The sequence below is a fragment of the Macaca thibetana genome, chromosome 5, assembly GCF_024542745.1.
Source record: "Macaca thibetana thibetana isolate TM-01 chromosome 5, ASM2454274v1, whole genome shotgun sequence".
Taxonomy (NCBI): Eukaryota; Metazoa; Chordata; class Mammalia; order Primates; family Cercopithecidae; genus Macaca; species Macaca thibetana.
This window is the reverse complement of record NC_065582.1, coordinates 79,218,973-79,246,484: the sequence shown is the minus strand read 5'-3', so window position 1 is coordinate 79,246,484 and position 27,512 is coordinate 79,218,973. Positions and strand designations below refer to the sequence as shown.

Here is a 27,512-nt window from a genome sequence, read left to right as displayed (position 1 = left end):
CAAACAGGAAATTGGTTGAAATAAATGGTTGTATGAACATGTTACTGAGGAAATCTGTTGTAAACAGCAGAAGAAACAGCAAAGATTTGAAAGTGCTTGTCCCTGGAGATAGAGTTGCGGGGGAGAGGGATGATAGGGGTGTTTTTCATTTTAAGCAAGGTCTGATGTCCTTATGCTTTCAGTAGAGAAGTAGAAGATTAGGGCCAGGCACAGTGACTGATTCCTGTAATCTCAGCACTTTGGGAGGCTGAAACCGGTGGATCACGAGGTCAGGAGTTCAAAGGCAGCCAGGCCAGCATGGTGAAACCCCGTCTCTACTAAAAATACAAAAAAACAAAAAACAAAAAAACACAGGCAGGCTGGGTGTGTTGGCTCAGGCCTGTAATCCCAGCACTTTAGGAGGCCGAGGTGGGCAGATTGCCTGAGGTCAGGAGTTTGAGACCAGTCTGGCCAACATGGTGAAACCCTATCTCTACTAAAAATAAATAAATAAATAAAAAATTAGCTGGGTGTGGTGGTGTGCACCTATAATCCCAGCTACTCAAGAGGCTGAGGCAGGGGAATTGCTTGAATCAAGGAGGTGGAGGTTGCAGTGAACCGAGATCGCACCACTGCACTCCAGCCTGGGCAACAAAGCAAGACTCCGTCACACACATACACACACGCACAAAAGTAGAAGATTAAGTGCTAGGCTCTGAAGCAGGAGAACATTTGATGGGATAGTAGCGTAAAGGGCCACAGAGTAAAGAGAATTTTGTTTTCGTTGGGATAGAAGATATTTCAGCATGGTTATAGGCTAAGAGGAGGAATCTAACAAAACAGGAGATACTGCATTTTCAAGAGGGAAAGAGAGGAGGAAATTGTTGAAACAAGGTTGAGAAGGGGATAGAAGAAGCAATCAGAGCATGGCGAAGTTCACCTTAGAAATTAAACAGTTTCCTATACTTATAATTTCCTATTGTAAGTTGGAAGCAACTTTATGATAACATTACCATTTTAAATTTCAGATGGATGGTAAAGGATAACACGAACACAGTGGCTGTTAACAAGGGCAACATTAATCAACAGAGAGACAGAAAATTACTGTTGAACAATAGCTGGGCATAGTAACAGTGTGGTTTATTTATACACTGTCTAAAACACGATGACAGTAGCTTTAATTTAAAAGAATTGGTAAGTCACATGTATCTCAATGTCTAGAATAGTGGTTGCCAAAATATGGGCTGATGATATTTGAGGACGTTATTAAAGAGGTTTGTAAATGCGTACACCAGGCTCTGCCTGAAGACAAAATATAAATAATGTGGGTATGCCTCATATGTTTATGTACACCTATGTTTTGAATATATGCAAATGCTATTATGGTTAATAAGAAAAATTATTTAAATCATCATTGAAACCATAGTGACTGTCATTTCTGTCTCTCTCACAATAACAGATATTAAAATAACAACTACTATTATGTGTGTTTTTGGTGGTATAAGATGGAGTGGTGAATCTGATCTTTTTTTTTTTTTTTTTCTTGAGACAGAGTCTCACTCTGTTGCCTAAGCTGGAGTGCAGTGGTATGATCATAGCCCACTGTAATCCTAAGTCATAGGCTCAAGTGATCATCCTGCCTCAGTCTCCTGAGCAGCTAGGACAGACATATGCTACAATGCCCAGTTAATTTTTGTTTTTAAATTTTTTTTTGTAGAGATGGGGGTCTCACTATGTTGCCCAGGCTGGTCTTGAACGCTTGGCCTTAAACAATCCTCCCATCTCGGCCTCCCAAAGTGCTGGGATTACAGATGTGTGCCACCCTGCCTAACCTGAGAGTCTTTTAATGTCTAGTTTTGTGGTAAACATTAATACTGTTTACCAAAATCGTATTTTCCTCTGCTTCTGGGAAAATGGAAAGATTGCATTTTCCCCTTGAGGTTGGGCATGATGATTTCCTTTGGCCAATGAAATGTAAGCTGAAATAATTTGTTGGGTTCAGAGAGAAGCATTTAATCGCCAGTGCTCAACAACCCAACTTCCTCTTCCTGTGTCATGTGATCATGGGAATGCAAATTGTAGAGATACCATAGAATCAAAGCAGCCTAGAATGCAGGGCCAACACATGTAAGATGGGTTCCCTACAGAGCCACCCGGACCCACAGTAGGCTTTGCATGAACAAAACATAAATTTTGCCGGGCGCTGTGGCTTATGCCTGTAATCCCAGCACTTTGGGAGGCTGAGGTGGGTGGATCACGAAGTCAGGAGATCAAGACCATCCTGGCCAACATGGTCTCTAATAAAAATACAAAAATTAGCTGGGCATGGTGGCATGTGCCTGTAATCCCAGCTACTCGGGAGGCTGAGGCAGGAGAATTGCTTGAACCCGGGAGGCGGAGGTTGCAGTGAGCTGAGATCGCGCCACTGCACTCCAACCTGGCGACAGAGTAAGACTCCGTTTCAAAAACAAACAAACAAACAAACAAAACATAAACCGTTGTGTTAACCCACTAAGAGCTGGGGATTGGTTCTTACTGGTGCACAACCTAGCCTATATGGAATGATATACTCTTTATAATTCAAACCCTCGAGAACTACTGGTGTAGAAAGTATGGGACTTAAATCATTCTCTGTGTGAGGCATGTTAAAGAAGTTTTTCCCCCCATTTTTACTGAGTTTGCTGTGAAGAGCTGAAATAGGAGACTATCAAACACATGGATCAAGTATTCCTGACTGTGGCCCTAGACTAGTTGCATCAAAACCACCTGAGGTGCATTATCCTACAAATGCAGATTCTGGGACCCAAACAATAGACCTTCTTAATCAAAATCTCTGGGACAGATCTTGGATTCTGCACTGTAAACAAGCTCCATAAATATTCTTATGTGTCCCCAAAACTGAAAACCACTATTATAGCCCAATAATTTCCAAACTGGCTTATTCATGTCTTGGGATATATGAAAGAATCAGTGGAATATGCAAAAATATCAGAAATGTTATTAATAAAACATATAGATTATAAGTTTTATTTAAAAAGTAGTAAGAAAAAATATTTACTAATATTTAAACATGGATTATCACTTGGGCCTGTATTCATAGCATATTCATTCAATATTTATTGAGAGCCTACTATGGCCAGTCACTGTTCTAAGTGCTGGAGATACAAAAGTGAGCAGGACAAAGTCATAGAGTTTACATTCTGGTAGGCAAGACAGACAAAAATGAATAAACAGTAAATATATAAGATGACATAAGGTGATAAATGCTATGTAGGGTAAGAAGGATACAGAATATGGAGAGTGAGGGGAGAATTGCTGTTTTTATAGGGTTGTCAGAAAAGATTTTGGAGAAAACCTTCCCTTGGGCTAGGGACCTGAAGGTGAGGGAGCAAGCTATGCAGCTCTCTAGGGGTGATGTATCACGGTCAGAGGAGATAGCAAGGGCAACAGCTCTGAGATAGAGTGTATGTGGTACATTCTTGGTCAAGGGGGCCAATGTGACTGGAAGGGAATAAGTAACAGGGGGAATAGGAAGAGATCAGGTCAGAGAATTGGAGGAGTGGGTGACAGATCTTGTAGGAACCTGTTGGCTACTGTAAAGATTGGCTTATCCTCTGAATGAATCATAAAGCCCTTGGAAGGTGTAAACCCTCCAGCGTGTAGAGGTTGAGCAGATGATGCAGAACTATTAAAGGAGACTGAGAATATGTGGTCAGTGAAGCAAAAGGCAAATAAACGGCAGATGGCACAAAAACAATAAAAAAGGAGTGAGTTTCATTTAGTTCTGCTCTGATCTTGGTTATTTCCTTTCTTCTGCTGGGTTTGGGTATGGTTTGTTCTTGTTTCTCTAGTTCCTTGAGGTCCGATCTTAGAATGTCAGTTTGTGCTCTTTCAGTGTTTTTGATGTAGGCATTTAGGACTATGAACTTTCCTCTCAGCACTGCCTTTGCTGTATCCCAGAGGTTTTGGTAGGTTGTGTCATTATTGCCATTCAGTTCAAAGAAATTTTAAATTTCCAACTTGATTTTGTTTTTCACCCAATGAAACTGAAAAAAAAATTAAAGACAAATGAAACAAGAAGATGGTTCTTTGAAAAGATAAATAAAATTGACAGACCATTGGCAAGATTAACCAAGAAAAGAAGAGAAAAAAATCCAAATAAGCTCAATAAGAAACGAAACAGGAGATACTACAACTGACACCACTGAAATACAAAAGATCATTCAAGCCTACTATGAACATCTTTACGCACATAAACTAGAAAACCTAGAAGAGATGGATACATTCCTGGAAAAATATAACCCTTCTAGCTTTGGAAGAATTAGATACCCTGAACAGACCAATAACAATTAGCCATATTGAAATGGTAATTTAAAAATTACCAACAAAAAAAAAGTCCGGGACCAGACAGATTCACAGCAGAATTCTACCAGACATTCAAAGAGGAATTGGTACCTATCCTTTTGACACTATTCCACAAGACAGAGAAAGAAGGAACCCCCCCCAATTAATTTGATGAAGCCGGCATTATCCTTATACCAAAACCAGGAAAGAACATAACCAAAAAAGAAAACTACAGATCGATATCTTTGATGAACATGGAAGCTAAAATCCTTCACAAAATACTAGCTAACCAAATCCAACAACATAACAAAGATAATTTACCATGATCAAGTAGGCTTCATACCAGGGATGCAGGGGTGATTTAACATACACAAGTCAATAAATGTGATATACAACATAAACAGAATTAAAAACAAAAATCACATGATCATCTCAGTAGATGCAGAAAAGGCATTTGACAAAATCTAGCATCGCTTTATGATTAAAACTCTCAGCGAAATTGGTATACAAGGGGCATACCTTAATGTAATAAAAGCTATCTATGACAAATCCACAGCCAACATAGTAATGAATGGGGAAAAGTTGAAAGCATTCCCTCTGAGAACTGGAACAAGACAAGGATGCCCACTCTCACCATTCCTTTTCAGCGTAGTACTGGAAGTCCTAGCCAGAGCAATCAGACAAGAGAAAGAATTTATTTCTTTTTCTTTATGGGCATCCAAATCAGTAAAGAGGAAGTCAAATTGTCACTTTTTGCTGACATAATGATTATTTACCTCGAAAACCCTAAAGACTCCTCCAGAAAGCTCTAGAACTGATACAAGAATTTAGCAAAGTTTCTGGATACATGATTAATGTACACAAATCAGTAGCTCTTCTATACACCAACAGCTACCAAGCAGAGAATCAAATCAAGAACTCAGCCCCTTTTACAATAGCTGCAATCAATCAATCAATCAATCAATAAAATACTTAGGAATATATCTAACCAAGGATTTGAAAAACTTCTACAGGGAAAACTACAAAACACTGCTGAAGGAAATCATAGACAACAAAAACAAATGGAAACACATCCCATGCTCATGGATGGGTAGAATTGATATTGTGAAAATGACCATACCACCAAAAGCAATCTACAAATTCAGTGCAATCCAAATACCAAAATACCGCTATCATTCTTCACAGAATTAGAAAAAAACAATTCTAAAATTCATATGGAACCAAAAAAAGAGCCCACATAGCCAAAGCAAGACTAAGCAAAAAGAGCAAATCTGGAGGCATCACACTACCTGATTTCAAACTATAATATAAGGCCATAGTCACCAAAACAGTGTGGTACTGGTATAAAAATAGGCATATAGACCAATGGAACAGAATAAGAACCAGGAAATAACCCAAATACTTACAGCCAACTGACCTTTGACAAAGCAAGCAAAAACATAAAGTGGGGAAAGGACACCATTTTCAACAAATGGTACTGGGATAATTGGCTAGCCACATGCAGGAGAATGAAAGTGGATTCTCATCTCTCACCTTACATAAAAATCAACTCAAGATGGATTAAGAACTTAAACCTAAGACCTGAAAGTATAAAAATTCTAGAAGATAACATTGGAAAAACCTTTCTAGACATAGGCTTAGGCATGGATTTCATGACCAAGAACCCAAAAGCGAATGCAATAAAAACAAAGACACATAGCTGGAACTTAATTAAACTAAAGAATCTTTGCACAGGAAAAGGAACAGTCAGCAGAGTAAACAGATAACCCATAGGGTGTGAGAAAATCTTCACAATCTTTACATCTGAAAAAGGACTAATATCCATAATCTACAACGAACTCATACAAATCAGTAAGAAAAAACAATCCCATCAAAAAATGGGCCAAGGACATGAATAGACAATTTTCAGAAGAAGATATACAAATGGCCAACAAACATGAAAAAATGCTCAACATCACTAATGATCAGGGAAATGCAAATCAAAACCACAATGTGATACCACCTTACTCCTGCAAGAATGGCCATAATAAATCAAAAAACAGTAGATGTTGGTGTGGATGTGGTGATCAGGGAACACTTCTACACTGCCGGTGGGAATGTAGAGTAGTACAGCCACTATGGAAAACAGTGTGGAGATTCCTTAAAGGACTAAAAGTAGAACCACCATTGGATTCAGCAATCCCACTACTGGGTATCTACCCAGAGGAAAATAAGTTATTATTCTGAAAAGATACCTGCACATGCATGTTTATGGCAGCACAATTTACAATTGCAAAATCATGGAACCAACCCAAATGCCCACCAATCAATGAGTGGATAAAGAAACTGTGACATATATACGACGGAACACTACTCAGCCATAAAGACGAATGAATTAACAGCATTTGCAGTGACCTGGATGAGATTGGAGACTATTTTTCCAAGTGAAGTAACTCAGGAATGGAAAACCAAACATCGTATGTTCTCATTGGTATGTGGAAGCTAAGTTATGAGGATGCAAAGATGTAAGAATAATACAACGGACTTTGGAGACTTGGAGGGTAGAGTGGGAGCGGGGCAAGGGATAAAAGACTACAAATATGGTGTAGTGTATACTGCTCAGGTGATGGGTGCACCAAAATCTCACAAATCACTTCTAAAGAACTTACTCATGCAACTAAATACCACCAGTACCCCAATACCTTTTGGAAAAATAAAATATAAATTAAAAGAAGTGATGAACAACTGTGTTGAATACTTCCCCATTGTGACTTTGACAAATGTAATTTTAGTGGAATGGGGAAAACCAAGCCTAATTACATTCAAGAGAGAATAGAAAGAGGGAAATAAGCATAGCAAATTTTTGAGAGTTTAGATGTGAAGGGGCACAGTTTAGAGAAATGGGGCGATAGCTGGAGGAGGGTATGGGGTTAAAGGAGAGTTTTTCTTTTAAGATAGAGGATCATATACATGAGCTTGATTAAGGAACTTTATGTGATCTAGTTTTAGCTAAATTAATCCTCATAAACTGATAAGTGATTTAAAGAGATTCTTGTTGATAGATGAATCCTAGATTAAAAACAGTGCCAAAATACAACACCAGTCAAAACCAAAAAATGTCAGTCTACACTTCTGGCATCAGTAGAAGCTGTTCATTAGCCATATTATGAGAAGAAAAACAATGAAAAGCTAATCAGATATGACAAGAAGTCAGCTCTTTCTCTCCATCAGCAGTACTAAAAAGATTACTTGAAATACAGACTTACATCTAATACATTAATGATGAACCCCCACTATGTATTCACTGTGCATGTTGCTCTTTCTCAAGTATCTTTCGTCAGGCCTCTGAGCCCAAGCTAAGCCATCATATCCCCTGTGACCTGCACGTATACATCCAGATGGCCTGAAGTAACTGAAGAACCACAAAAGATGACATTCGACTATTGTGATCTGTTCCTGCCCCACCCTAACTGATCAATTGACCTTATGACAATACACCCTCTCCACCCTTGCGATAAAGTACTTCGCGATATTCCCTCGCCCTTAAGAAAGTACTTTTAATATTCTCCCCACCCTCGAGAATGTACTTTGTGAGATCCACCCCTTGCCCACAAATTGTTCCTAACTCCACTGCCTATTCCAAACTTATAAGAACTAATGATAATCTTACCACCCTTTGCTGACTCTGTTTTCAGACTCAGCCCACCGGCACCCAGGTGATTAAAAAGCTTTATTGCTCACACAAAGCCTGTTTGGTGGTCTCTTCACATAGACACGCGTAACATCTTTCCCAGTCAATATGCTATTAATATCAAGTGAAAAAATTTAAAAATAATGAAGTGTGATTAATGGCATTATTCCATGAAATAGTAGTAGTCAAAATTGTTATTAAAATATTATTTTTGTGTTGAAAATTTTGTTTTAAGGTACATTTCTTTGTACAGCACTTATTATTTATACACAAATACATTCATATATATTAGGAGCACATATTCAGAAATTTATTTATTTATATTTTTGCTCCCCACCCACCGTTTTTTGCTTTCCACTCCCCCCACAACATTTTTTAAACAATTATTTATCAGCCTGGTCATCTACAAAACATGATTCCATCTCCTCTAGCTGCTGTTGCTTCTCTGTGTATATGGGTGATATGGTTAGGCTTTGTGTCCCCACCCATATCTCATCTTGAATTATAATCCCCATAATTCTGTGTCAAGGGAGAGACCAAGTGGAGGTAATTAAATCATGGGGGCAGTTTCACCTATGCTGTTCTCATAATAGCAAGTGAGTTCTTACAAGACCTGATGGTTTCATAAGGGGCTCTTCCTCCTTCACTCAATACTTCTTCTTGCCACTTTGTGAGAAGGTGCCTTGCTTCCTCTTCATCTTCCATCATGATTGTAAGTTTCCTGAGGCCTCCCCAGCCATGCTGAACTGTGAGTCAATTAAACCTCTTTCCTTTATAAATTACCTAGTCTTGGGCAGTTCTTTATAGCAGTATAAAAATGGACTAATACAATGGGCTTTTAAAAAATTCTTTTTTAAACAAAACAAAACAAAGTCTAGCTCTGTGAGCGGGTGCAGTGATGCAATCTCAGCTCACTGCAACTTGCGTCTCCAGGGTTCAAGCAATTCTTCTGCCTCAACCTCCTGTGTAGCTGGGATTACAAGTGCCTGCCACTATGCCCGGTTAATTTTTGTGTTTTTAGTAGAGATGCTGTTTCACAATAATGGCCAGGCTGGTCTTGAACTCCTGACCTCCAGCAATCCACTGACTTCAGCCTCCCAAAATGCTGGGATTACAGGTATGAGCCACCACATCCAGCCTAAAAATTATTTCTTTGGTATTTGCAGTGACATAGCAATTATTTTTATGTAAACTTTATCTTTTTTTTCCTGTAGGCAGGAGACCAGTGAAACAATTTTAGATGGTCGTTCATTAGAAAACAAACAAGAAATAAAACAACCTCATTTTCTAGACCTTATCAACCCTGTATATAGCTATATACCTTATCCTCAAGTTTCTTCATTTACCTCTTTTGTTTGTCTTTTCCATATTTAATCTATAAACAAAGAAAAAAAGATGATCAGTTATGATTAAAGCAAGGAAAAGTCCACCCCTTTCCCTTTTTTCTGGGTACTATTGGAATGTTCCTCTTCTATTGCTAATTAGCTGTGTGATCTTAGATAAGTGACTTTATCCTTTTGATCCTGTTCCTCTTCTATAAAATGTGGAAAATAAAAATAATGTTCACACAAAGATATTGTGAGGATTATATGAAAAATACATGGGAAACTCAAATAAACATTTAAGATCCTATATAAATGTGAATACGATGATGATTTTGGTAGGTTGCCTACAGCCCCCTCCTTGTTCTATCCTCATTTCATCTTAGTTCTTTACTGTATGGTTTACTGGGCACAGGGTGTATTTCCCTGTTCTTTGAAAGATACTTGGAAAGTACTTGTACAACTGGGTTTGTCCTTGTGTTTCTCTGAATAGCTAGGAGAAAAGCATGACCAGGCTAGCACAGGCATAAAAAGAAGAACCAGCCCTGCTGAGCCCAGTATAGGCCAGCTGACTCCCCACTGACCTATAGGCTTGTATACCTAATAAAGTTGTACACCACTAAGATTATGTAGTGCTTTTATTATTATGGCATTAACCAACTGGTACAATGACGATTTCCCTGGAAAACACTGAGAAAAAAATTGGAAAACTTTCAAAAACAGTCAACAATGTAACTACTGTCTTTCCTCCAGAAGTGAATAAGCAACTTGGATCCCAAGAGTTAACAACCATATCAGAAACCTTTCCATTGAAAGAGTTTTAGGTCCCCTATGGCCTTATTTATCCCGATTATGGTCTTTACTAGCAATTTTTCCTCCACTTTTTTCTCTCCTTGGAGCTGCCCATTTTGCATTGTACCTGGGAGCAGCCCTGCTTTTGACATAAAGTGATGCCACAGATACCCCACAAACTCCTTAATCAGCAACCATTCTATTCAGATTAAAAAGTAGTTAGGGAGAGAATGTTTCTCTGGTAATACCTAACAATGAATTGTTCCAATTCACATAAGAAATTTGATAAGGTCTTTTGTTGTTTTTATTATTTTAAAGATAAATATTCATTTTTTTTCCAGAATCAGAATGTTGTTAGGAATTGTGGGAAGATGACTGTATACTGTGGTCAGGTAGGATGGATTCTTGCGTGCTAATTTTCAGTCTCTCTAAAAACATGGAAATATTGTTTTGGGGTCAACTCCATTATTTTTGTCTCAGAGATTAAAAAGAAAATCACTTGTCCAGTTTTCTGGTCTTGTTTTTTGTTTGTTTGTTTGTTTGTTTTTGTTTTTTTCATAATGAATGTAAGATAGCTAATAGATTTTTTTGAATAGGAAACATAGAGAATTGTTCGAAGAGGTTCAAAAATGTGCCTGTAAAAATTACATTTCCTTCCTTTCCTTATCCTCTCAATCCACTCAGGCCCCACTTCAGAGGTAACCACTTAACAGCTCTTTGTGAGTCTTTCCAGAGATCATAAATGTATACATGAGCCTATGTTACTCTTCAATCTGTGCCCCAACATCAGTGCATTTGTAACTAGTGGCCCTATAATCAGCCCCCAAAGGGCAGTTAGATAGTTTCTCATGTTTTACTATTATAAATAATGCTATGATTAATCTCCTTATATAATACACATCATTTCTTACATATGCTAAGTATATCTGCCAGATACTTCTCTGGAAGTGATATTGCTGAATCAAAGGAATGAGTACTTTTAATATCCTGAAAGATATTGACGAATTTTGCTCTATAGAGGTTGTTTTAAATTGCATTCCCATCATAAATATATGAGAATATCTGGTTTCCATACTCTTGACTACAGAGTATATATTATTAAACTTTTTAATCTTTGCCAATTTGATATGTAAAAATGTTACCAGAGCACACTTTTACTTGCCTTTTTTTCCTATGAGTGAAGTTAAGCATCTTCAGTATGCTCAAATTTTAAGAAAGATTTTTTCTTCCTTCTTTACATCCTAACCATATCTTTCAGTGATATAGATTTTTTCTTGTTTTTTTTTGTAGTAACTCTTTATATATTAAAGAAACTAGCAATTTATCTGGAATACGAATTGCAAAAATTGTTTGTGTACTGACAAACGGCAAGTTTAGTGTATTTGTCCCACAACACAGACACTTTTAAAACAGCCCCATACAAGAAAATTATTTTTAGTAAAAATCATGAAATGAAAGGAATAATGAATTATGAAGAAAATGCAAACAGTGAATATTTTAAAATGGAAATTCAGATATATAATCAATTCTGTAAAAAATTTAAAAAGTAAATTTAAAATACATATTACAGTATGAACAGCATCCAACAAGGCAAAATTCATATTTGACATTTAATACAAAATAGTAGGCATCCGAGAAGTCATAAAATATGACCCACGATGAGGAGAAAAAACAGGCAATTGAAACTTACCCAGAATTCTAAAACAGATGTTAGCATTAGCAGGCAGGGAGATTTAAAAAGTTATTATAACTGTATTCCACATGTTCAAAAATAGAGACACGGATGATATGAAAAAGATCTAAATTGAACTTCTAGGGATAAAAACTACAATACACTTGATGGAACCAAAACCAAATCAGATATGCAGAAGAAAAGACTGGGAAACTTAAAGACACATCAATGGAAACTATCTACAATATAATTTTAAAAAATAAAAAAATTAAAGAATAGAGTGTAAATAAACTGTGGGGCAACTTCAAGCAGTCTAGTACATCTATAATTGGAGCCTCCAAAAAAGAGGACAAAATGAAGGAACAAAAAACATATTTGAAGAAATAACGGCTGAAATGTATCCAAATTTGAGAACAAATGGGGAACGAACCCCAAGCAGGAGAACCATGAAGGAAACTCCACCAAACCACGTCACACTCAAATTACTTGGAAACCAGTAACTAAGAGAAAATCTTCAAAAGAGTCAAAGAAAAAAGACACACTATGTACAGAGAAACGAAGATAAGTATGACATTTCTCATCAATAATGCAAATGCGAAGACAACGCAGCAACATTTTTAAAGTACTGAAAGAGAAAATTCGCAATCTATAATTCTATACCCAGCAAAAATATCATTCAAAAATTTAGGCAAAAGAACAACCTTTTAAGACACACAAAAACTGAAGGAATTAGTCAGCAGCATACCTGCACTACAAGAAAAAGCAGAAGGAAAATTATCACAGAGGGAAATCTGGATCTACACAAATAAATTAAGAATACTGGAAATCTTTGGGAGTTTTTGATTTGGTAGGAAGATAGTCTTTATCTCTGTTTTGCAATTTTTCTTGTGGTATCTTTGACTTTGCTATTATGGTAATTTATTGGCCTCACAGAATCCATAGGAAGTGTTCCCTCCTCTTTACCTTTTGAAAGTGTTTGAGAAAAATCAGTGTTAATTCTCTTTATATGTTTGGTAGAATTCACTAGTAAAGCCATCTGGTTACCGATATTTCTTTTTTGGGAAATTTTTAAATTACTGATTTAATACCTTTACCTGCTATAGGTCTGTTCAGATTTTCTATTTCTTCTTGAATTAGTTTTGGTAATTTGTGTGTTTCTAGGAATTTATTAATTTATCTAGGTTATCTAATTTGCTGCCATATAATTGCTCATAGCATTCTCTTATCATTCTTTTTATTTCTGCAAGATCAGTAGTAATATCTCCAATTTCACTTCTGATTTTAGTTATTTGTATCTTCTCTCTTTTTTCTTTCTCAGTTTAGCTAAAATCTGACAATTTTGTGGCTATGTCCAAAGAACCAACTTGTGATTTCATTGATTCTATTGTCTTACTATGTAATTTTTTTTTGTCTCTACTCTAATCTTTATTATTTTATTTATTCTACCTTTGGGTTTAGTTTGTTCTTCCTTTTTCTAAAGAAGATGTGCTTCTTAGGTTGTAAAGTTAGGTTATCAATTTGAGATCTTTACTCTTTTTTAAAACATTTAAATTCAGGGTTTGTTTTATAGGTAAACTTGTGCAGGTTTGTTATATAGGTAAGCCTGTGTCATGGGGGTCTGTTGTACAGATTATTTTATCACCCAGGTATTAAGCCTAGTACTTATTAGTTGTTTTTCCTGATGCTCTTCCTTCTCCCAGCCTCCATCTTCTAATAGGCCCAGTGTGTCTTATAGGCCCCTCTATGTGTCCATGTGTTCTCATAATTTAGCTTCCACTTATAAATGAGAACATGTGGTATTTGGTTTTCTGTTTCTGCATTTGTTTCCTGAGGAAATGGGCTCAGGCTCCATCCATATTCTTGCAAAAGATATGATCTTGTTCTCTTTTATGGCTAAATAGTATTCCATGGTGTATATGTACCACATTTTCTTTATCCAGTCTACCACTGATGGGCATTTAAGGTGATTCCATGTCTTTGCTGTCGTGAATAGTGCTGCAATCAACATATGTGTGCATGTATTTTTAAGATAGAACAATTTATATTCCTTTAGGTATATACCCAATAATGGGATTGCTGGGTTGAATGGAATTTCTCTTTTTAGGTCTTTGTGGAGTTGCCACACTGTGTTCCACAATGGTTGAGCTAATTTACACTACCACTAAATGTGCATAAGCATTCCTTTTTCTCCACAACCTCACCAGCATGTTATTTTTTTGGACTTTTTAATAGTGCCATTCTGACTGCTGTGAGATGGTATTTCATTGTGGTTTTAATCTGCATTTCTCCAATGATCACTGATGTTGGGCTTTTTTTCACATGATTGTTGCTGCATATAAGTCTTCTTTTGAAAAGTGTCTGTTCATGTCCTTTGCTCACTTTTTAATGGGGTTGATTTTTCTTGTAAATTTGTTTAAGTTCCTTTTAGACACTAGATGTTAGACCTTTGTCAGATGCATAGTTTGCAAACATTTTCTCCCATTCTGTAGTGTGTCTGTTCACTCTGTTGATAATTTCTTTTGCTGTGCAGAAGCTCTTTAGTTTAATTAGATCCCATTTGTCAATTTTTGCTTTGCTGTGATTGCTTTTGGTGTCTTTGTCATGAAATCTTTGCTCATTCCTATGTCCAGAATAATATTGCCTAGGTTGTCTTCCAGGGTTTTAATAGTTTTGGGTTTTACATTTAATTCTTTAATCTATCTTGAGTTAATTTTTGTATATGGTCTAAGGAAGGGGTCCAGTTTCAATTTTCTGCCTATGGCTAGCCAGTTATCCCAGCACCATTTATTGAATAGGGAGTCCTTTCCCCATTGCTTCTTTTTGTCAGATTTGTAGAAGATCAGATAGTTCTAAGTGTGCAGCCTTATTTCTGGGTCCTCTATTCTTTTTTAATGTAGGTATTTATTGCTATACATTTATCTTTGATAACTGCTTTTGCTGCCTGTCATATGTTTTGGTATGTTGTGTTTTGTTTTCATTTATCTTTAAGTATTCACAATTTCCCTTGTGATTTCTTCTTTGACCATTGGTTGCTTAAGAATGTGTTGTTTAATTTCCACGTATTTGTAAATTTTCTAATTTTCTTTCTGTTATTGGTTTCCAGCCTTATTCCACTGTGGTTAGAGAAGCTACCCTGTATAATTTCAACATTTAAAAAATTTATTGAGACTCATTTTGTGACAAGTCTTATATGGTCTATCTTAGAAACTGTTCCACGTGCACTTGAGAAAAATGTATATTCTGCTATTATTGAGTGCAGAGTTCTATATATGTCTAGTTATTAGGTCTACTGGGCTTATAGTGCTGTTCAAGTTCTCTATTCCTTATTGACCTTCTATTCATTATAGAAAGTGGAGTATTGAAGCTTCCAACTATTATTATATAATTGTCTATTTCTGGTCAGGCACAGTGACTCACGCCTGTAATCCCAGCACTTTGGGAGGCCAAGGGTGGATCACCTGAGGTCAGGAGTTCAAGACCACCCTGGGCAACATGGTGAAACCCTGTCTCTACTAAAAATACAAAAATTAGCCAGGTGTGGTGGTGCACGCCTGTAATCTCAACTATTTGGGAGGTGAGGCATAAGAATCACTTGAACCAGTTGCAGTGAGCTGAGATCATGCCACTGCATTCCAGCCTGGATGACTACATCTCAAAAACAAAAACAAAAACAAACCACGAAAACAAGAATTGTCTATTTCTCTCTTTTATTCTGTCACTTTTCATTCATATCTTTTGGGGCTCTATTGTTTAGTGTATAATATTCATAATTGTTATATATTCCAGAAGAATTGACCCTTTCATTAATATATCATGTAATTTATCTCTTGTAACAGTTTTTTACTTAAGGTCTATTTTGTCTGGTATTAGTATAGACACTTTAGCTCTTTTTTGGCTGTTATTTATATCTTTTCCATCCTTTATTTCTTTGGACCTAAAGGGAGCCTCTTTAGACAGCATATAGTTGGATAATAATTTTTTAAAAATTGATTTTGCCAATCTCTGCCTTTTGATATTAGAATTTAATCCACTTCCATTAAAGTAATTGTTGATAAGAAAGGACTTACTCTTCTATTTGCTATTTGTTTATTGTATGTCTTATACTTTTTTTGTTTCTCATTTTCTCCATTACTGCCCTTTTTGTGTTTAGTTGATTTTTTCATAGTCAATTACTTTGGTTCCCTTTTTATTTCCTTCTGTATATATTTTTTAGATACTTTCTTTTTGGCTACTATGGAGATTACAATTAATAGTGATTACATTTATAGTAATCTAGTTTGAATTGATAATAACTTGGTTTTGAGAGCATACAAAACTCTGTTCCTATACTGCTCCATCCGCTCCTTTATCTTGTTATTGTCATATGTTACATCTTTATATATTGTGCACTGTTAACACAGAATTATAATCGTTTTATATAGTTGTCTTTTAACTCATGTGGGAAAGGAAAAGAAGGAATACAAACCAAAATAATATAATACTGGCTTTTATATTTACCTATGTAGTTACCTTTCCTGGAGTTCTTTATTTCTCATATTACTTCAAGTAACTGCCAAATGTCCTTTCACTTCAGTATGTAGGGTTCTCTGACTTGTACTGTATTTCTTTATTTTAACTTAATTTTATTTTAGAGACGATCTCACTCTGTTGCCTAGGTTTGAATGGAGTGGTGTAGTCAGAACTCACTGCAGCTTTGAACTCCTGAGCTCAAGTGATTCTCTCACCTCAGCCTCCCAAGTAGCTGAGACTACAGATACATGCCACCACACCTTGCTAACTTTATTTTTTATAGAGATGGGCTCTTGCTGTGTTTTCCAGGCTAGTCTTGAACTCCTGGGCTTAAGCAGTGCTCCTGCCTCATTCCCCTAAAGTGCTGGGATTATAGGCAATGAGCCACCACATCCAGCCACTTGTAGTGCATTTCTTGTAGGACAGGTCTATTAGTAACTAACTCCCTCAGCCTCTATTTATCTGTGAATTTCTTCATTTCTCCTTCATTTGTGAAGCATAGTTCTGCCAGATACAGAATTCTTGGTTGACAGTTTTTTACTTTCAACAAATAAAATTTTCATCTGGCCTCCATGGTTTCTGATGAGAAAGCTGCTGCTAATCTTATGGAATCTCATGACTATGTTGTTTTCAAGACTTTCTTCATCCTTGGTTTTGACAATTTGATTATAATGTATCTTGGTTTGGACCTTTTTGTGTTTATCCTTCTTGGATTGCATTGAGCTTTTTGAATGTGGACAGCCATGCATTTGATCAAATGTGGAAACTTTTCAGCCATATATTCTCTCTTACTTTCTTATTTCTCCTTCTGGGATTCCCATTATATATATATTTTGGTATGCTAGATGGTGTCGCACAAGTCTCATAGGCTCTGTTCATTCTTTGTCATCCTTTTTTCTTTCTGCTCCTCATACTGGATAATTAATTAAATGGAGTGATCATCAAGTTTGTTGACTATTTCTTCTGCCTGCTCAAATCTTCTACTGAAACCTATTAGAAAATTTTTCATGTTTGTTATTGTGCTTTTCAACTCCAGAAATTTTGTCTAGTTTCTTTTTAAAATTTCTATTTGTTGGCCAGTCACAGTGGCTCATGTCTGTAATCCCAGCACTTTGGGAGGGTGAAGTGGGTGGATCACTTGAGGTCAGGAGTTCAAAACCAGATGGCCAACATGGTGAAACCCCATCTCTACTAAAAATACAAAAATTAGCTGGGCGTGGTAGTGGGCACCTGTAATTCCAGCTATTCAGGGGGCTGAGGCACGAGAATTACTTGAACCTGGGAGGCAGAGGTTGCAGTGACCCAAGATTGTGCCACTGCACTCCAGCTTGGGTGACAGAGCAAGACTCTGTCTCCAAAAAAATTCCATTTATTAATATTCTATATTTGTTTATACATTATTATCAGGGTTTCTTGTAGCTCTGAGCACATTTAAGACCGTTGAAAAGTGTGACATTGGCAAGATGGTGGAACAAAATGTCCCAGCACTTGTCTTCCCACAGAAACACCAAATGTAACAACCATCTATGAATAAAAATACCTTTATGAGAGCTCCAGGATCAAGGTGAGAGGTTATAGCATGCAAGTAGAAAAAAGATATGAGAAAATATTGAAAGGGTAAGAAAACAAGTTTCACTTTATAGAGTCACCCTTTACCCTACACAGCAACACAAAGAAAGAGATTCCTTTGGATCATGAGCTCTCTTGTGGGGGAAAAACAGAGCAACCCTGCCCTTGGACACTGGCATCAAGACTGTCCACCCACGCAGTGACAGTGGCACCAGGCCCACTGGTAGACCCAGGCACCAGGCTCACCCACACATGGTCTCAAGCAACAGGCTGTTTACATGGGCCCCACCAGCTGGCCCACCCAGAATCTCTGGCTAACTGATTTGTGAAAAGCTTTTTCTGCAAAAGTCAGTCTGTAAAGACTGAAAGAGGTGGCTGCTTCTTCAAATATCCAGACACTAATACAAGCTACAAGGATTATGAAGAAAAAAGACACCATCCAAGGAGCAAATAAAGCTCCAATAAGTGATTCAAAAGAATTGGAGACCTACAAATTGCCTGACAAATAATTCAAAGTAACATCTTAAAGAAGCTCAAAGAGCTATAAAAGAACACAGATAAACAACTACACAAAATTAGGGGAAAATAATTCATGAGCAAAATGAGATATTCAACAAACAGAAACCATAAAAAAGAACCAAGGAGAAATTTTGGAGGTGAAAAGAATACAATAATGGAACTGAAAAATTCAATAGAGAGCTCGAACACCATACTTAGTCAAACAGAAGAGAGAATCAGTGAACTCAAAGATAGGTTATTTGAAATTATATGGTCAGAGGAACAAAAATGAAAAAAAGAATTAAAAAGTATAAAGAAAGACTACAGGACTCATGGGATACCATCAAGCAAACCAATGTATGCATTATGTTATTTACAGAAGAAGAAAAGAAAGGGAAAAGGAAAGAAAGCTTATTTAAATTAATAATGCCTGAAAACATCTCAAATCTAGGGAAGGAAATGGACATCTGGATTCATGAGCCCCAAAAGGATCACGAAGATATCTAACCTAAAAAGGTCTAGACTGAGACACGTTATAATCAAATTGTCAAATGTCAAAGACAAAAAGACAATTTTGAAAGAGAAAAGCAACTTGTCATACACACACAAAAAAACAAAAAACCCTATAAAACTATCAGTGGATTTATTCTTCAAATTTCTTCTTCTTCAGAAACTTTGCAGGCCAGGAAAGAGTGGGATGATATATTCAAAGTGTTGAAAGGAAGAAATAACCCCCAAACCACTGCCAACCAAGAATATTACACCCAGAAAAGCTACCCTCTAAAAATGAAAGAGAGATAAAGACTTTCCCCAATAAACCAAAACAGGAAATACATCACCTGCCTTTTAGAAATGATAAAAGGTTTTATTCAAGTAGAAATGAAAAGACAATAAACAGCAACATTAAAGCTGCAGGATACAAAATTAACATACAAAAATCATGGTGTTTCTATACACCAATAATGAACTGTCCTAGAAAGAAATTAAGAAAACCATCTCAGGCCAGGTACAGCAGCTCATGCCTATATCCCAATGCTTTGAGAGGCCCCACGGTGGGAAGATCCTTTGAGGCCAGGAGTTCGAGACCAGCCTGGGCAACATAGCAAGGTCCCATTGCTACAAAAAATAAAATTAGTTGGCATGGTAGTGCGCTCCTTTGGTCACAGTTACTTGGGAGGCTGGGGTAGGAGGGTCGCTTGAGCACAAGAAGCCAAGCCTGCAGTGGGCTATAATTTGCCATTGCATTCCCACCTGGGCAACAGTGCAAAACCCTGTCTTTAACAAAACAAAACAATCTAATTTTCTAATTTACAATAGCAGTTAAAAGAATAAAGTACTTAGAAATAAATTTAACCAACGAGGTGAAAAACTGGTACCCTGAAGACTGTATAACACTGATGAAAGAAATTAAAGTAGACACAAAGAAATGGCAAGACAACTCACATTCCTTCACTGAAAGAATTAATATTGTTAAAATGTTTATGCTATCACAAATAATCTACAGATTCAATACAATCTCTACCAAAATTGCAAAGGCATTTTTTTTACAGAAATAGAAAAAATAATTCTAAAATTTATATGGAATTTCAAAAGACACTGAATAGCCAAAACAACTTTTTGAGCAAGAAGAACAAAGCCAGAGGCATCACACTTCCTGACTTTAAAAAATATCACAAAGCTGCAGTAATCAAAACAATATGGTACTCTCATAAAAACAGACATATAGATTCATGGAACCAAGTAGAAAGTTCAGAGATAAACCCATGCATAGATAGTCAACTGCTCTTCAACAAGGAAGCCAACAATGTACAATGGGTGAAGGACAGTCTTTTCAATAAATGGTAATGGGAAAACTGGAAATCCACATGCAACAAATGAAATTGGACCCCTATATTATCCCATACACAAAAATCAACTCAAAATGGACTAAAGACTTACACATACACCTGAAATCATAAAACTTTTAGAATAAAACATAAAGGATAAGCTTCTTGACATTAATCTTGGCAATAATTTCTTGACTATGACGACAAAAGCACAGGCAACAAATGCAAAAATAGACAAGCGGGACTACATCAAGCTAAAAACCTTCTGTACAGCAAAGGTTACATTTAACAAAATGAAAAGACAACATATAGAATGGAAGAAAATATTTGCAAACTATACATCTGGTAAGAGGTTAATATCTATCTAAAATACATAGGGAATTCCTACAACAAAAAACCAAATAGTCTACTTTAAAAAGTGGACAAAGGAGCTGAATAGACATTTCTTCAAATAAGATATGTAAATGGTCAACAGGTACTTCAAAAGGTGTTTAATATCACTAACCCCATTAGGGAAATGAAAATCAAAATCACACACCAGTTAGGATGGTTATTGTCAAAATAGCTAAAGGTAACAAATGTAGCTGAGGATATAGAGAATGGGAAATTCTTCTACAGTTGTGGAAGAATTGATAAAGAAAATATGGTATATACATGCAATGAAACATTATTTCGCCTTAAAAAAGAAGGAAACCCTGTCATTTGTGACAATATGGATGAACCTAGAGGACATTAATCTAAGTGAAACAAGGCAGGGACAGGAGGATAGATACCACATAATACCACTTACATCAGGAATCTAAGATAGTCAAACTCATGGAACCAGAGAGTGGGATGGTGGTTGCCATCCCACTGGGTGAGGGGGAAACAGGGAAGTACTAGTCAAAGGTATAAATTTTCAGTTATGCAAGATGTATAATTCTTAGAGATCTACACTACAGAATAGTGCCTATTGTTCATAATACTGTATTGTATACTTAAAAATTTGCTAAGAGCATAATTTCTTTTATGTTAAGAGTTGTTATATGTACACACAAAATAATAAGTAAAGAGGGTGACAGGAAACTTTTGGAAGTGGTGAATATGTTTATGGCATATGTTGTGATATTTTCACAGACATATATTAATCTCCAAACTCAAACTCATCAAGTTATGTACACTAAATATGTATAGTTTATTATATGTCAGTCATAACTCAATAAAGCGTTTTTCTTTTTTTAAAGACCATTAAGTCTTTGTTTAGTGAGTCCAAAGTTTGTGCTTCTTCTGGAACAGATTATATTCATTTCTTCTGTAAATGGGCCATACTTTCTCGTATTTTGCATGCGTCATAATTTTAATTGGAAACTGGACATTTTGACTCTTATAGTAACTCTTGAAATCAGACTCTTCCTTCTACTTGGGGTTTGTTTTGGTTGCTTGGTGTTTGTTTGATTACTTCTAAACTATTTTTGGTAAGTCTATTCTTTATCACATGTGGTCTTTAAAGTCTGTTCCTTTGACTTATATTCAGTTAGTATTTAGACAGAGATTTCCTTCAATGCAAGAGGAGAGAGAGAGACAGAGAGAGAGAAGAAAAAGAAACCCAGAAAAACAAATCAAAATCTCAAAATCTCAAAATCTCTCCCAGTCTTTGCAGATTGTTTCTGTCCTGGGCACTTATCCAGGCCATGTACAACTCTACATTAGCTTTCACTTCATACTTGGACTGAACCTAGACATCCACCAGAGGTGCAGGCTCAGAGTCTTCTGAGGTTTTTCTGAGCGTGCATCCTGCCCTGAGCATGTATGTGGCTTCCTAAACTCTCCCAATACACACAGGCACTTTTGAATGCCCTAATTTTCCATAAGATCTTAGCTTTTCCCCATGCTTTGGTGCTCTCTTGTGTACCTCCACTGTAATCCTTTGCCCCAGACAGCTGAGATTGCTCATTAATCTTACAGTGCCTGTCCTTTGCAATACTAATGCTTTTCTGCTCTGAGTTCTGAGTTAGATGAAACCAAAACAAGTGCCTGGGGTCTGTCCTTCAGGTAGGCTTTAGGATAGAAAAGACAAACACATTATTTTTGAATAAGGTCTTCTGTGTTCTTTCTAGTGCTAGGGAACAGGGTCCCTCCCTGAGTGAGAAACATAGATAGCTACCCTTCAAGACCACTGCCAAATCAGGGAGTGTACGGGGTAAGGACACAAAGGACACATGCACAAAATGCCACAAAGCTTTCCTACCATTTTTAGTTGCCTGTTCCTTCATTCAACATTTGCTTGGGTGCTATAAACCTTTGACTGTTTTCCACAGTTCTAAATAAAGTTGGTTCTGACAGCTTCTCTTTGGTTTTTGTGGAAGTGGATTTTTGGTTTTTGGTTTTGGTGGATCTGCCTACCTTGCCATTTCCACTGCCATCACTTGCACTGTATACCCTCCTGTGTGCCCCCTTCGTTTCCAGGATGTTGTCATTCTGCTTAACATTACCCCAGTATGCCACCCATATATGCCGAGTTTTTAACAAAATTTTAGGGTAAAATAAAATTTAGGGTATCAGTTGGTGATTATGTCACAGGACAATTACAGTAAGTAATCATATTGACTGAAACATTTGGCTTCTGTTTTTTTTGTTTGTTTGTTTTTTGTTTTGACAGGATCTTGCTGTGTCACCCAGGCTGGAATATGGTGGCATGATCATAGCTCCCTGCAGCCTCAAACTCCTGGGCTCAAGCAATCCTCTTGCCTCAGCCTCCCAAAGTACTGGGATTACATGTGTGAACCCCCTCACCCAGCCAGTTTCCTTGTTGTTGAACATCCTTTGGTTATTCCTACCATCATAAGGCCCTATTCCTACCACCAGCAGCCACTCCCACTGTGCTACGGGTTTCTTTTTCATCTTTTCTGAATCCTCTAGTTTCCTCGTCTGAGGTTCAGTAAAACTGCTTTTCTTCTTTCACTATTCAGAGCAACTTAATTCTATCTCACTGCCATCTATCCCAGTCATTGACATCATCCACCTTAGCATCAGTCCATCAAGATGTTCTGATTAAAAAATAATAATAATAAGGAAGGGGATACTTTTTATCCCTTAGGCAGAAACTTACCCTCAGCTCTTAAAAATGTATCCCAGCTGCACATACTTCATTTCATTTTGAAAACTTAGATTTGTTTTAAAACTATATGAACACTAATTATATTGTCTTTAAGAGTAACAACTTAAAAATGGTTACTTCTTAGCAAGTAGAATTTAAAAATTCCACTTTCTTTCATAAACAAATATTTTAAGAAGTTCTGAAATTTTCATGAACTTGAGATTAACCCTTCTTAAATGCTGTTTCTTAAAGCACTGAAGGCAACTTTGTTTTTGGAAGACTGTTCAATAAAAGAAAGAGGCTATTTTCAGGAATAGAAAAGGGAGCTGAAATATTTCTTATTTTCAAAAAAGTAATTTTTCTAATTATAAAGTAATACACCTTTGTTTTAAATAAAAAAAGAATAAAAAAAGTTTGAATTCTAAAATTCAGAAATGTATAAAACAGAAAATAGAATCACCAGTAATCTTATTAGCCAATGATAGCAACTATTAACTATTTAATACATATGCTATAAGATCTTTTAGTCATATATATAAGTAGGTATAAGTATGCATTTATATATGTATGCATATAAACACACACACACGTGTGTGTGTGTGTGTGTTTTCTTCAATAAAAATAAAATTGTAGTAAGGACTTTTTATTTAGATAAATTGTCATTTCAATGGCTACATAATAGTTCAATTTTGAATATACAATAATTTAACCAGTGTCTTATTAATAAGCATTTAGTTATTTCCATTTATTCTCTATTATAAACATTGCAATGATGATAGCAACTATTTTAGAAGTTACAAGAATCTTAAAATGTGTTTTCTTAAGTAGTTTTCTTTAAATATTTTCTTCTACAAGCTGGCATTAAGACAAGATAGTTTTGGATTGCCACCAAAGTTGGCAATCATCAGTAAGTATCTAAAATGTTGTAAACATTTTTCACCTTAACACTCTAACTTCACACTCTAACTTCAATACAACATGTCATTTCAGTTTCGAGTTCCTTTGTAGCCCACAAACCCTTCATTCTGATCAAATGAATTCATTTATTTGGAGGGGCCTGGTGCGTTGCTGCCTTCCTATGGTAGCACTTGCTGCTTTTCCTGGCTAAAAAAGCTGGAAATCACTCCTTTTTCTCACCACTGATCACATGTAATACAGAATTAAAGGTTCAGCTCAAATCCTACTTGATCCATAATCTCTTCATAACCTCTCAGCATGAAGTGATTTGTCCTCTCATTAAAGTCCTTTACCACATATTTGTAACACTTTTGACAATTAAATGTATACTGTCTTGTAACTTGTACTTTTGTGTTTTCAGATGTTTCAAATTTGCTTATTATTTCCCCTTTCTATAACTATAGAGTGTACTAAAAGGTTACTGAAGGAAGAGATCAGTCTCACTGTCTTTCTCGTACTGTACCTTACACACAGGAGGAACTTGGTAAATATTTTTTATTTACTACAATTATAATAAATCACAGCCTGTATTAGTAAAACTCTTGCTCAGTGCAATGCCTCTGCATATATAAGCACATAAAAAGAGCTATTTTTTAAAAAAACTATTTTATCAAGATATTAACATAAAACATTTGCTGCTGACTGTAGAGTGGCATGGTTGGTAACTGAACTATGTAATATTTAAGTCAAAATTATAAATTTAAGATTATTTTCTATATTTTTACAACCTTTAAACTATCAATTAAAATTGTTTGCATAAAGATTGAATTGCTTACCTTGCAAAAACTTAAGTGGAAGCACAGAAATAACAGAAAAACATGAAGAAGCTTCATGTTGGAGGTGTTCGGGGTCTTTGTCTCTGCTGAGAACTCTTTTCCACCCCAGGTATTCTTTTGAAATTTAATTTTTAACCTCTGAAAAAATATTTCAAAAGAACAAGCCTCCTAAAGAACTCTGTACTTTTGAACTCCAAAAGAATTTGGCTGAAATCCAGAGAGATTTACCGTAACTGAAACCAAAAAATGGCCTTCCCAGTAAAGAGCAGAGGGAGGTGACCAATAGGAACTTGTTTCCACTAGAAGAGACTGATTTCCTCCCACCCTGTTAATGAGCAATGACTCAATTCTCTATTCCAGGGAAGACAGAAATTATATTGGAAGCAATATATATATATTTTTTTTGTAAAATAAAAATAAAATTCTTTAAACTTAAGGTTGAAGACTAGGAGACAGTAAGAATAAAAGCAGACCATAGCAAAGGCTGCAAAATACATTTAAAACTCTAGAAACCAGCTTCTTTATCATGTATTTGTTGTGCTGTGATCAAATTTTATTTTTGGAGTATAAGAAATTTCAAAAACAGGTATTCTTGTGCCAGTACCAACTATCATGCAGGATTTATCTATTTATGAAATAAATCTGTGATAGCAGAAATGCTGACACAATTGGGTTCACCAGAAGCAGACTTGAGACAGTGAGCATGGGGTACAAGTGTTTGTTAGGGATCGATACCCGTACAAGCAAGGGAGGGGAAGCAGGGGTGAGCAGAGGGAGAAGTTGAACTGGAGTGAGTGTGACCTGTCACAGGGCCCCTGATTTCAGTATAAATGGCTGGGCCATTATATTCTGCCTTGCTTGGTCCCCTACTATATATTGCCCAAGAAGGGCATATACTTAGGTGAGATAGTTTTCTGTAGCTAAGGCAGACATGGAAGGATCTGACAGTTATGTGCTATCAGGAGGAGGTATCTTCTGACTACATTCTTTACAGCCAGGTAGCAAGACCTTCCTTGACAGGGGTTCTGGGAAACTCATCTCTGTGTCTTTCAGAGTACATACTTGCACCTTTTAGATCTATGTTCCATATATATCCAGAAGTGGCTCCTTAAAAATTTCAGTGGGCCTCTATTCTTGAGAGAAAACTTAGAAGAGGAAGTGAATGGGAAAAACTACAGCTCCCACCCTTGCAGTTGATCTTGGGGCTGTAGCTGATACTCACCCTTGGCCCCCTTCCTATCCATTTTAGATTCCCTTTACCCTGACCTCCCACCTTTGCTGGTCTCGGTGACTTACTGGATGACATGACCCACAATCTCCTTCACGAGCGGTCTAAGCCCCTGGTTACTTTTGTTTCTCAGGCAAAAGTTGCCATTTGTATCCCTACTGTCACAAGAGCAGGCTGGACATGGTGGCTCACTCCTATAATCCCAGCACTTTGGGAGGCCAAGGCAGGAGGATTGCTTGAGGCCAGGAGTTTGAGATGAGCCTGAGCAACACAGGGAGAGGTTGAGGCTGCAGTTAGCCATGATTGCACCACTGTACTCCAGCATGAGTGACAAAGAGAGAGCCTCTCTTAAAAAAGAAACAACAACAACAGCAACAAAAAGAGGTACCCCAGTAGGTTATGTGGGTTCTACACATCTTCCTCCCTGCCCACGTTATAGTAATAGCAGCCCTACCTCCTCGGAATGATCATGGTCAATTACCCTTGTGGATTATGACTCTTTCTTTCTTGTTGGTCCCTAGACACAAAGAGCTCAGTGTACACCAGGCAACAGCTCTAGTTTATAATTCCATGGGATTCTTGCTTGCCCCTGGTGAAAGTATAGTCCTTTGGAGACCAAGACAATGAACCCTGCAGAGTCTACAATTGTGGAGACAAGATGCACAAAGTTCCCAATTGGTTAACGGGGGTGATGGTAAGTGTGGTCATTCTTGCCTTTATTCCTTGGTTCCCAGGCCCACATATTCTTCCTATTGGGAATACAATGCTATATGAAAGTCTTTGATTGAATGTATATACTGCTTCCTGGAGGATAGCACCCCATTCTCACAAAGTTTTGCATTTAACTGGCACCTCAGCTCTGCCCTCAGCAGCCCATTCCAACATTCTGTAAGTCCACCAGCTTCTGAGTGGTGTGGTATGTGATATGACCAGGGGATTGCATGATCACAGGCCCACTCCTGGGCCTGCTTTGCTGTAAAGTGGGTAGCCTTGTCTGGCAGGATGTGATCTTTGGTAGATAATTAAGCACTCTATAATTCTCTGGATTATAGTGCTAACAGAGGCCCTGCAGGCAAGAAAGGCACACTCATACCTCAAATATATGTCTATTCCTGTAAGAATAGACCACTGACCCTTCAAAAAGTGAAAGAATCAGATGTAGTTAACTTGCTACTAAGTGACTAGTTGGTCTCCTTGATGAATTGTGCCATCTTGTGGGGACAGTATTAGTGTCAGCTGCTGTCAGGTTGGGCATTTGTTAATGATGTGAGCTAGATAAGCCTCGGGGTCCATA

At 36.9% G+C, this 27,512-nt stretch overlaps 2 protein-coding genes across 6 annotated transcripts in view; both read right to left on the bottom strand.

The window, feature by feature from the left end:
• CASP6 (caspase 6) overlaps nucleotides 1-27,512 on the bottom strand; it is a 252,125-nt gene that overhangs the window by 80,317 nt on the left and 144,296 nt on the right. The window lies entirely within an intron of this gene.
• Nucleotides 1-27,512, bottom strand: part of CFI (complement factor I) — a 71,637-nt gene that overhangs the window by 33,629 nt on the left and 10,496 nt on the right. The window contains exon 1 of one of the 5 annotated variants that reach the window (XM_050791000.1): nucleotides 24,991-25,331. The exons of 1 other annotated variant lie outside the window; for it this stretch is intronic. In XM_050791000.1, the coding sequence (XP_050646957.1) occupies nucleotides 24,991-25,047 (57 nt within the window). In that variant the 5' untranslated portion in view covers nucleotides 25,048-25,331. Of the gene's footprint in view, nucleotides 1-9,314; nucleotides 11,569-24,990; nucleotides 25,332-27,512 lie in introns of those variants that run through there. 3 more of the 5 variants (XM_050791001.1, XM_050791004.1, XM_050791002.1) reach the window with 3 other exon arrangements.